The 12,090-nt window shown below is 34.9% G+C and overlaps 1 protein-coding gene across 8 annotated transcripts in view; it reads left to right on the top strand.

Annotated features, from left to right (window-relative positions):
• The window catches only part of MYCBP2 (MYC binding protein 2), a 271,984-nt gene that overhangs the window by 38,274 nt on the left and 221,620 nt on the right, over positions 1 to 12,090 (top strand). For all 8 annotated transcript variants that reach the window (XM_059995647.1, XM_059995652.1, XM_059995649.1 and 5 more), the window contains exon 3: positions 4,771 to 4,986. In XM_059995647.1, the coding sequence (XP_059851630.1) occupies positions 4,771 to 4,986 (216 nt within the window). The remainder of the gene's footprint in view (positions 1 to 4,770; positions 4,987 to 12,090) is intronic.

Raw genomic sequence — 12,090 nt, 5'->3', positions numbered from 1 at the left:
CAGAGTAAACAGCAGGAAAAATAAATGTGTTGGTGGTTAGGGAGTAATGGCCTGGGCCTCCTGGTCCTTCCTTGTGTGAGCACACAGGACATGATTTCTCTCTGGTGGTGAACTGCAGGAATATGTGTGGAACATTTCTGTCCAGGGAAGCCCGTTTGAGTCTTAGGATCTGAGACTTTTATGGGGACCTGGTCACATAGACACATCCTGATATGCAGCCAGCCATAGCAAGTGAAACTTGGGTTCACATCATCAGTCATGATATTTCTGCAAAGCAGTCGGACAAGCCAGTGGGTATGGTTGCTCTAGGAGTATGTAACAAAATCATCAATACCTAATATAAAGGAAACTCTAAAGACCACATTCCTAAGTACTGGCGAGGGGGCAGTGATGGTTCCCTTGGAGAAATACAAGGAGTAAGCAGTGTTAACTCAGTGTTAACTCTTCTTCGCAGGTGGCGTAGTAGATGAATGTTTAGCTTTTTGAGAAACTGAAAACTGTTTCCAAAGTGATTATTCCATTTTACTGTTCCACCAGTAGTGTATGAGAAGTCCAGTTGCTTCACATCTTTGCAAACACATGATCTTGTTAGCTTTTCAAATTTTAGTCATTTTTTTAATACATTAATTTTATTCTTTTGTAAAATAAAGGGGCATTTAGAATCATAGATGAAAATGAATGATTTTAAAGCAGTTAAAATTATTTCCTAGGGAATAATTATGGTCAAAGTTTGTATGCTAGGAAAAAAAAATACTCCTGAAAAGATATCACTGTTTTTCACTCTATAAGAGTGTTACACGAAATTTTAGTCATTCTGATAAGTATATAGGGGTATCTCACTGGTGTTTTACTGTGCTTTTCTCTCATGACTAATGTTGTGAGTATCATAATCATCATGTGATGTGCCTTTCACCAATTATGTCTTTTTATTGTGAAATCTCTTCAACTCGTCTCCCCTTTTTATAACTGTCTTCTTATTGAATTCTGAGGGTACTTTATACATTTTAGATCAAAGTCCTTTGTCAGCTGTGTTGCAAATAATTTCTCCTCTTCTATGGTTTGCCTTTTTTGTTTTTGTAGAGTGCTTTATAAGAGCAAAGGTTTTTAAGTTTTATAAATTTAACGAATTGATTTTTTTTTATGATTCACATGTTCTAAGTCTTTGTCTACCCCAAGGTCGCATAGATTTTCTTCTATATTTTCTTCTACAGATTTTATAGTTTTAGCTGTTACATGTAGGTCTGTGATCCATTTCAAGTTAATTTTTGTGTATGGTATGAGATAAAGGTTGATGTTCATTTTTCCACATGTTGGTATTCAGTCGATCCAGTATCATTTCTTAAAAAGACATCTTTTCCCATTGAATCATCCTGGCACCTTTGTAAAAAACCAGGTGACTGTATTTGTTTAAGCCTATTTCTGGAATTTATTGTGTTTAATTAATCTATATGTTTACCTTTATGCTAGTACTGTACTGTCTTCATTATAGTAGTTTTGAAATAGGTCATATGTTTTTAACTGTGGTCTTTTTAAAAAAAATTGCTATAGTTAATTTAGGTTCTTTACGTTTCTATATATAAATTTTAGAATCAACTTGTAAATTTCCATTTTTAGAAAGCCTCTGGAATTTTTATTGGGATTTCACTGAATATAGGTTTCGGGAAGAATTGCCATTTTAATGAAATGGAATCTTCTCATTGATGAACATGGTCTCTCTCTCCATTTATTTATCTTCTTTAATTTCTCTCAGCAACATTATTTTGGTTTTCAGTGAACAGAGATTGTACATAATTTTATTAAATTTAACTAATAATTATATATTTTCGATGTTATTGTAAATGCTATTATTTAAAAATTTTGTTTTAATTTTGAGATTGTAATGTGAACACAGTTGTAGGAAATAATATAGAGAGATCCTGTGTACCCTTTACCCATTTTCTCCCATTGGTAAGGTATAGCATAACTATAGTAAATATCACTACTAGGAAATTAACATTGATAGAACCTACAGATCTTATTTAGATTTCACCAGTTTTACATGCACTTATTTGTTTGTGTGTATTTAGTTTTAGGCAGTTTTATCATGTGTGGGTGTTTGTGACCATTACTACAGTGAAGGTGTAGAACAGTTTCATCATAAGGAACCGTTGTACTACTTTTGTATAAACAAAGACACCTCCAAACCTCACCCTGTCCCTAGCCTCTGCAAACCACAAATCTGTTCTCCATCTCTGTAATTTGTCATTTCAAGAATGTTATGTAAATGGACTCATGCAGTATGTAACCTTTTGGGATTGGTTCTTTTCCACTTAGCATAATTTCCTTGAGATTCATCCAAGTTGTTGCATATACCAAGCTTGCACCTTTTATTGCTGAGTAAGCGTTCCATGGCATGGATATACCACAGTTTGCTTAACCCTTCATTCATTAAATAACATCTGAGTTGTTTCCAGTTTTGATTATTTTGAATAAAGCTTCTATGAACATTCATGTGCTGGTGTTTTTATAAACATAAATTTTCATTCCTCTGGTATAAATGCCTAAGAGTGCAACTGCTGGATTATACTGTAAATACATGTTTAATTTTCTAAGAAAAAGCTGTACTTTTTCTAGTCTCTGTATCATTTTACATTCTCATCAGCAATGTATGAGAGATCCAGTTTCTCCACATCTTCACCAGTATTTGTTGATGTCACTATTTTTTACTCTAGCCTTTCTGATAGGTGTGTACTAATCTCATTTTATTTTAATTTGTATTTCCCTAATGGCTTATGATATTGAACTTTTTTTCATGTGCTTATCTGCCTTCTGTATATCTTCTTCAGTGACATGTCTGTTCATGTCTTTTGCCCATTTTCTAATTGGGCTGTTTGCTTGTTTGTTTTCTACTCTCTGAGTTTTGAGAATTCTTTATATATGCTGGATGCTAGTCGTTTGTCAGATACGTGGTTTGCAAACATTTTCTCCCAGTCTGTAACTTTACTGCTACTAGTTTTAAAACTACATATTTTAATTGTTTACTCCTAGGATATAGATATATTATTCATTTTTATAGATTTATTTGGTACCCTGTGACTTTGCTAAATCCACACATTATTACTAGTGACTTTTTTTTGCAGACTTAAGATTCTTTTTTATGTCTCCTACAAATAAACACATTTGATTTCTAGGAGATAATTTCTTCTTTCTAACTATACCTTTTATTTCTTTTTCTTGGGTTACTGCACTGGATAGCATATCTAGCACATTGTTGAGTCTGATTGCTGAGAGTAGATATCTTTCCCTTGTTTGCAATCTAGGGTGAAGGCATTCAGTCTTTTACTATGTTAGCTGTGTGTTTTTCATACATACCCTTAATCCAGTTTTGGAATTCTCTTCTGTTCCTAATTTACTTAGGCTTTTGTCATGAATGGGTATTTGATTTTTGTCAAATGCTTCTTCCATGTTTATTTACAGTGTCTTATTTTTTTTTTCTCTTACTTTTGTTGGTATGGATTTTGGATTGCTTTTCCAGTGTTGTACATCCTTGTTTGAGTTGATCATGATGTATCATCTTTTTAAGAGTATTGTTGGATTTGAATTATTAATATTTGTTTTTAATATCTCTGGAAGACCTATTTACATGTTATATGTCAGTTAACTTTAGTATACTTTGATTTAACAAGAAGTACTCCATTTTTTTCCTAATTATTTATGGAAGAAGGGTAGAATTTTGAGACTAAATGTTCTTGGTACTCAAAGTGTCATTTTATTTACCTTGGATACTTGTTGGACATACTCTAATTGTTGGAATTTGCATTTGTAGACTATCTTAAACTAGTTCTGTATATTTATGATGTAAATGTTGATCTCAAAAATGTGGTTGGAGTCTGATGAATAAAATGCTGGACCAAAATACAAATTGAGTATTTAGTTGTTTTTGTTTGTTTGTTTGTTTGGCTGTGTTGGGTCTTCGTTGCTGTGCACGGGCTTTCTCTAGCTGCGGTGAGTGGGAGCTACTCTTCTTTGCAGTGCACAGCTTCTCATTGCGGTGGCTTCTCATTGTGGAGCATGGGCTCTAGGCGTGCGGGCTTCAGTAGTTGCAGCACGTGGGCTTCAGTAGTTGTGGTTCACGGGCTTAATTGCTCTGCGGCATGTGGGATCTTCCCGGACCAGGGATTGAACCCGTTTCCTCTGCCTTGGCAGGCGGATTCTTAACCACTGCGCCACCAGGGAATTCCCGAGCATTTAATTTTAACAATTAAAGTACCAAACATGTGATTTGTAGTACTTATTAAGACAGATAGCTAAGAGAGAGCTTTCAGAAAGCATATGCCCATAATCTGTAGTTTTCTTAGCATTACCATTATTTGAATGAGAATGAAATTAGAATTGACTAAAGTTAAGGGATTAGTTTTTTTTTTTAGCCTTAATTTCTGTTTAAGGCCCTATATCTACTTTTGAAAGAAATCAAAATGTAATTCAACATTTGTAGTAGGCCTTTGAGAATCTGCAGTACATCTGGTGTCCCTCAGAAAAGCAACAAATGAATATCCTTTGAATCCAGCAGTTGAGCTTTGTTGGCTCTTTTCCTATTGTGGGGTAAAAGGGTAGTCCTGATGAGTTTTTTGCTGGTGTCTTTCCAGCCCTTATCAGGTTGGTTATTGCTGTATCACCTATGTGACTTCTACAAATCATCTAGCCTGTCTAATATTTAATTTTTTTAAAAAAATGAGAAATGATGATGATGGAAAGGAATATAAAATTGAAATATTATATCCTGTATTTCAGTCTGAAAACTTGGAGAATACAGTAATCATACCAGATATCAAACTACATAGCAATCCTTCGGCATTTAATATTTATTGCAATGTACGCCATTGCGTTCTGGAATGGCAGAAAAAGGAAACATCGTTGGCAGCTGCATCTAAGAACTCTGTGCAGAGTGGAGAATCAGATAGTGATGAAGAGGAGGAATCTAAAGAGCCCCCTATCAAGCTTCCAAAGGTAAGTCACTAAGATCCACTTTGATGCATAACCTACATATTTGGGCTTTAATACATATGTTTGCATTGCTAAAATGCCTTGCTTTTAATAAAATTGCACACTGAAAATAACAGAGCCTATGGGTAAAAATAGGTTTGAGCTAGATCAGGAAAACTTTATGCAACTTTATAATTGGAGTGCTAACAAAGTCAACAATTGGTACCTCAGTGGGGAGTACTTGGAAAGCATAGGAAGGGAGTTCAGTGGCTTGGAGTCTGTTACAGGGGCTGTTAAAAATGTACAAAAGCAGTACAGGGGAAATGGTGGCTTGTGGGCACTGAGCCATTGCAGATGGAAGTGGGACTCTGAGCCAGTGAGCTGCTATTAAGGTGGGCACAAGAGGAAGTGCAAATTACTACAAGCCAAGAGCCACGAAAAGCTGGGGACACATCCCTCCCTCTGGGTAATTTTTCTTGAAATAGAGCTAGAAGTGCTCCTGGTTGTGCAGCAGCTGAGCTGAGAGCTTTTGCCTTTTCTGCATAAGGTTAATTGTACTCTTGCTATCCTGGCTCCTTTTGCCTAGGAAAAAAATTACATATGAACCAATTCTGCATTGTTCTGATATCACTCCCATATTTACCAGAGGCATATAATCTAATTGGTGTTATAGAAACATGTATTGAAGTAGAACAAACTGTTCTTAAGGTACTCTGTTCTATTTAAGCATTGGTATATTTTAAGACTATAATGTTACTTTATATATATATTTTTCTATATAGTATGTGTAGTTAGTATTTCTAACAAAAGAATGGGTAAAAATATAAACATATTTTAAAATGTTACCTTTATTATAAATGATTTATGCATTTGTTTTTTTTCTAAATACAGACATTTTGAAATGATTTCCTTTATCATAAATGATTCGTGTATATTGTCTTTTTACTAAATGGATACCTTAAAATTGTGCCTTGAAAACTTCTTTATATGCATACATAAGATATCATGTAAATACTTACTTTACTACTTGGAAATAGAAGCCAGATAGAGGCTGTGTTCCTGATCTGTTAATTTTGTACATTTCATGGTGGCTCTTCATAAGTTCACCACTGTCCTTTATCATTACTGTCGGTTCTTCTCACCTATTCTCAGCAGTTGACTTGCTTCCTGTTTCATAGAGTAGTAGAGGTTTTGTGAAGTTCCTCAGCCTCTTAATCAGCAACCTTCAAATGTCCTTATCTCCTCTTGGGACCCTTTTCCCCTTACTCGTTTTCTCTCCAGTGTCCTTAACTGTACCTTCTCTACTAGCTTCTTTCTTCAACTTAAAACAAACAGGCTCATCTTTTCCATATAAGTTTCTCCAGGTAAAGAGCATGGTCTCTAATTCTGATTTCTTATGCTTAATTAGGGGAGGTTGAGCAAAAATACATTGTTAAGTTAGGATATGGGGATATGAAGGAATCAAGTATACTTTTGTTATAAGAATTCCATTCTGTGTGTGGGTGAGTCCCACTGTACTATAGTAATCACTCAGCTTAGGTTCAACATTAGGAAGGAAAATAAAGACCCAGAGAAACCTTTCACACAGGTATGCAGATTTTGAATAATAAACTATAGTCAATTTAAAAGGTACTGCACAATCAAGAACAACTGATTCTTAGGCTGTTTTAAAACATCAGGATGAATGAGTATTAAAGAAATAAAATATCAGGCATTCTTAAGACAGTGAATTTTTAGCATGATTAACAGAGTTAAAAGATGCAGAGTCAAAAAGGGATCTTTACAAGAAAAGTAGAAGAAAAGCAAATAGCTCAAGTAATTAATATTGAGTTTTCCATCAAGTACTGATCTGTCAGGAAACAGGGTATAGTGATGAATATGGGAAGTAGAGTCAAACTGCCTGAGTTCAAACTTGCCATTAAAAATACTAGCTGTGTGATGCTGCGAAAGTTGTTTGACCGCTCTCTGCCTCAGTTTTGTCATCTGTGAAATGGGGATAATGCCTATCTCATAGGTAGTAGTGAGGATTCAAAGAGTTAATAAATGCACGTGTGCTCAATAAATGGTAGCTGTAGTTGTAAGTATCAGGTGCAAACAGGAAAATGTGTAGGTCCAAATGAATTTCATTAGTTTTCAGGGAACTCATCAGTTTATTAAGAAATACTTCATATCCAAGGAAATGAAACCTCTAGACAATCAGTGAGATCAGAGAAGAAGGAACAATGGGATGCCTTTATGCAGAGGTAGTCAGAATGCCATGGGTGGGGGCAGGGCAGGGAGTGAAACTTTCAGGTCTTAGGCAGCAGTTTGCAGGGCACAGAAGAGATGAAGCCTTTAGGGTTTGAGGTGATGGGAGTGTGAGAGCAGGTGAGAAATGTGGACTTTTTCTTTTCCTTTTGACCATTTCTGTGCCTCTGCTCCAGATGCTCTTTCATGTCAGTTCCTCCCTTTTCTTTGTTGTTTCTCTCTTGCTCCTCCTGAATGTGTGGCTGTCGCTTTCCTTTTTCTTGCGGATGTTTCTTTGTCTCCTGCTTCTTTTTTATTTCACATAATGAAGACAGTTTTTATTTGTTGTCAAGGTATCATTTTGATACAATTCTGTGTTTTCCCTTCTTGACTTTTAAAAGTTAGTTAAATTGTTTTTGACTCTGATGTAGACCTTGCTTGTCAGATTTTTTTGCTTTTTGTTTTTTGCAGGTCAGTAATCATTTAAAATAGTACTTTCGTACCCCCACCCGCTTAAAAGTATACCTTTCTTACCAAAAACAGTTTTTACCCAGCTCAAACTGTCTTTCACGATCTGATTTCCAGATCTTCTAAAGCGCTCCAAATTTCATAGCTGCATAATTTTTTAATAGTAATATTAAAATCCTAATATGAATATTAGGATTCATATTTCCCATCCAAACTTATTTGAGGCTAGTCATGCCTCATATTTTGTTAAAAGATGTAGATGTACACAGATTCATTTATATACTTCTTAATTCAGTAAATTCAGTTTGTAGCAGGCATTCTATTAGGCCCTGAGAACAAAATGATGAGAAACAATCCCCACCGTAAAGAAAGTTATGTCTAGCAGGCATGTCCAGTGCCCTAAGGATTGATAGGGGTGTGCAAGGTATAGTGGAGGCCGGTGGAGTAAGGACGTAGCACTGACTGAAGATGCACCCGCAGGCAGGGAGAATGGCATTGTTACAAAAGCACAAGTGGTCAGCTTTGGCTAGAGTGGACTGGCTGAATAGGGCAAGAGTAGAGAATGGGATCATGGGCCTTAAATGTCATGCAGCCATTTTCAGATTTTGTCTGGTAACTTGGAAACATGAAAGATTTTTAGCAAAAGACTATGATCAGACTTGTATTTTATTAAAGTTACTCGGGTGCTGGAAAGGCAGATCCACTAGAGGCTGGGGAGACTAGAGCAGAGGGACCAGTGAGCCAGTTATTGCAGTCGTCTGAAGTGTTCATGGGGGATGCAACTAGGGTAGTAGCAGTGTTTGGCATAAAAGAAATATTAAGGAAGTAGAATTGTCAGGAATTGTTAATTAGTTGGTTATGAAGGCTGAAAGAGAAGGTAGAATGTAAAAATATTTCTGAAGTTTCTAGGTGGTGATGCCATTTACTTAAAGAGAAAGAACTGGAGGAGAAACAGTGCTTTGTTGGAACGATGATTAAGTTTAGTTCTGGCCATACTGAGTGTGAAGGAGCTGTGAGATGTCCGTTGCTCACTATGTAAGACTGAAGTTCAAAAGAAAGGTCCCAGCTAGGCATACAGTTTTGGGACTTAGTGTGGTGACAGAAATTGACACAAAATTGTTAGAGATGGAGCAGTAGGTGGGATCAAGAACATTGTTTAAAAACTAAATTAGCTTTGAAAAGTTGTAAGAGCACTTTTTCCTCTGGGTGTGAAGAGAAGGGAAGAAGGTGGTAGAAGTCGTATATAAATTTAGAGGCTAGGAGGTTAGGTGCGTTAGAGGCTAGGAGGTTAGACATTTCACACCTGGATCTTCTGAGGAGCAGAATTCTTCTCCTCTTCCTGCCCCCATGCCTTCCTCCTCTACTGCGTCTGTTGCTGTTGCCTCTTCTTCCTCCCTTCTCTCACTCCTCTCTAGATTTTTAATTTTTATTATTTGTAAATGATGTCTCTACCAAATATTTACTTTAGAGAAGAAAATTTTAAAGACAGTATACTTCACTCTGTAGTAATATGTAAATCTACTTTTGGTTTCCTTTTGAGCTTGTTCAAATGTTTTCTGTAAGTCTTAGAACTGATTCTAGGAGTTTTTAATAGAAGATATAATTTCTAATGGCAAAGAGTTTATTAATATTAAATCTAAATATGATGTATCTAAACGCTTATGTTATTGTTTGTTAGTGAAATAATAATGCCACCTTTGGAAATATGTGATTTGAGGAGAGAAAAATAAAACCTCAGAAGACTTTTTTTTCTTTTTTTTGGCCAAATATGTTTTTGCCTCACTTTTCTCAACAGTGACATTGGACTAGCTGTACCAGTTAATTATTTGGGTTTTGTGTTCCTTCAAGTATAACAGAGAGCTTTCAGGATTTAATTGTTTGAAAGCAACAGTAAAGATAACATTAAGTAAATTTACAAAAGACTATTTTATGAAGAGAAGTGGAAGACCGTGTGTTTGGTGGTTAGTTATAGTTTATCGTGGCACGTATTGAGTGCTTAGTGTGTTATCTTATTATAATGAACTATTCTATTTAGCAGTCAAACTTATTAATCATTTATTTTGCTATTTATAAAGGCAGTGCATAATCAATGTAGATAATTTGAAAAAATGGAGAACATTTTTATAAAAAGGAAAAGAAAATTTTAATTAGAAGTTATTTCTAAAATCCTATTAACCAAAAATACCCACTGTAAACATTTTTGTATATGCACATTAAAAATATATTTATTTCTGCACAAATGAAATCATATTGTATTTGCAGTACTATATATTTTTTTGTCCTTATACTCTTCCTTCCTAATATTGAGGGAGGACATATAGTGTGTTCTAGTGACTATAAGACAGGCTTCAAAGTGTAAAGTGCAGTTTCAAAGTTTGTACATATAGTAAAATACTCTCAGCCAAACCTCAGAAAAAAGTCTTAATTCACAACGTGTTGTGCTCCTTTGCTCAATGATTCAAAGCTAAATATGATTGGAAAACTTGAGGTTGATTTTTATTTTGTTGTATATTGAATACATATCACAGTTCTGGAAATGAATTAGTTTTCCCCCTTATTAAAAAAAAAATCCACACCGAACTAAGATACAGATGATAAGCGAGAATCACAGTGGTTAACCTAGACAGACGGGTAATTCCTTGTCTTGATCGTTTTGACTAACGTTTTATGAGTGTTTTTCACGAAAGCCATCTAGTGCTCTGCTCCTGGGCAGCCCACCTGAGTTACCTGTTGTCATACATTTGTTATCATACCTTAAACTTATTAGAGAGACAGCTTGGGAATATGTTCAGTAAGTAGCCTTAGTGTTTTTGCAAAGGTTCAATACTTTCTCTGTTGCTATAGGAATCTACTTACAAAAAGAAACCCTAGCCAAAAATGTCATCCGTGAAGAATTCTTTGAATTATGAAAAGTCATGATTGGTAGTGGTAGAGTAAGCAATCTTCAAGACTGATGGATAGAGTAGTCTCCTGCTGGCCTGAGAATAGAGCCCTACTTTTGTATTGTACTCAGGAGATCTTTGACTTCAGATTTGTTTCCTGTACGGACATAAACAGATGGAAATCTTGGACAGTATGTTTTTATTTTCTAGTCTGTTTCAGGAAAATAAACTATATGAAATGGCAAGTTTTCATTTCCATTTAATTAATTGAAACTCTATACAAGCACTTCTGTAATCTTAGCTATAATCAGGTATTCTAGGATTTTAGATAACTTCTCTAAAGACAGTCCTATTAGTTATTTTGACTTCTCAGTCATATCTGTATTCTTCAGAAACCTTGCAGATAGTAATCAGAACTGCAACTGACTTGCCTGCAGTTGATTTAACCCTTGTCGGACAAGTTGCAGTGGTTTTTAGCGCACAGCTGAGAGAGTAAATAAATATTTGTTGTCTGCCTATCATGTGCAGGCAGTGGGATAGTCATGGGAGATATTAGTTAAGATATACTCTGTGTCCACAAGGAGATCCCAGTTTAGTTGGCAAAATGGAAACAAAAATAGTCACACTATAACACAATAAGTGCTATAAAAGAGGTCTGGACTGGATAAGCATTATATATAAGATTCATTTACTTTGTTAGATTATAAACTCTTAGAGAACAAGGTCTAGTATAATATATCTCGTATCTCCTGTAGCAAGTTGTACGAAATAAGTACTTAAAATGTTTATGTAATATATGAATTAATGTACAGATCTCAGCAGAGAGAATATCTTCTGTTTTGCTCAATAGAATTAATAATGCTTTGATGCATTTCTACTAATTAATCTAGTTTTAACTTTTTCTGTTACTTCTTCTCCAAATAATTTAACACTTCTTGAGAAGATCTTACACATTTCCTTTTCAAAATGTTGACATTGACTGAGAAATGGAATTGCATTGTCTATTGTTCTGTCAGCCCTCTGAAAGTATTTCCTTATACCAGTTCATCACATTTGCTGTCTCAGTCTTTAGTTACAGATTTATCTATCTTTTGCTAGATACTGAGTTATATTTTTCTTGGTCCTGATGAGGAATAAGATAATTAAAGTAATCCTACAAGAATAAGGGACACCATCTACAAATAATAATATGGTGATTGTACCATATAGGAAAGGCTAAGATGAAAAGTTCCTTTTTTAATCTTTTCACCATATGTACTATATTGCCTTCTTTTCTGGTCATAAGTAACAATTAACGTAACAAAAGAGTGCCAATTTTGACATGAGAACAACCAAATGAACTTTGTAAATTAATAGTTTATTTTTTTCTGAGTGAATGCAGTCTAGTACCTAGTTCACTGTTAAACCATTTTCATGATGTTTTATTATGACTTCATTATCCTGAAACTACTTTTTAAGTAGTGCCACTACATATATATATATTTTAACAGTTCAACAGTTTCCTTTTATTTATTTATTTATGGCTGTGTTGGGAGTGCCACTATTTTTTAAC

Source organism: Delphinus delphis, chromosome 18 (genome assembly GCF_949987515.2).
Source record: "Delphinus delphis chromosome 18, mDelDel1.2, whole genome shotgun sequence".
Taxonomy (NCBI): Eukaryota; Metazoa; Chordata; class Mammalia; order Artiodactyla; family Delphinidae; genus Delphinus; species Delphinus delphis.
Note: the sequence above shows the minus strand (reverse complement) of the source record. Positions and strands in the feature narration are given on the sequence as shown.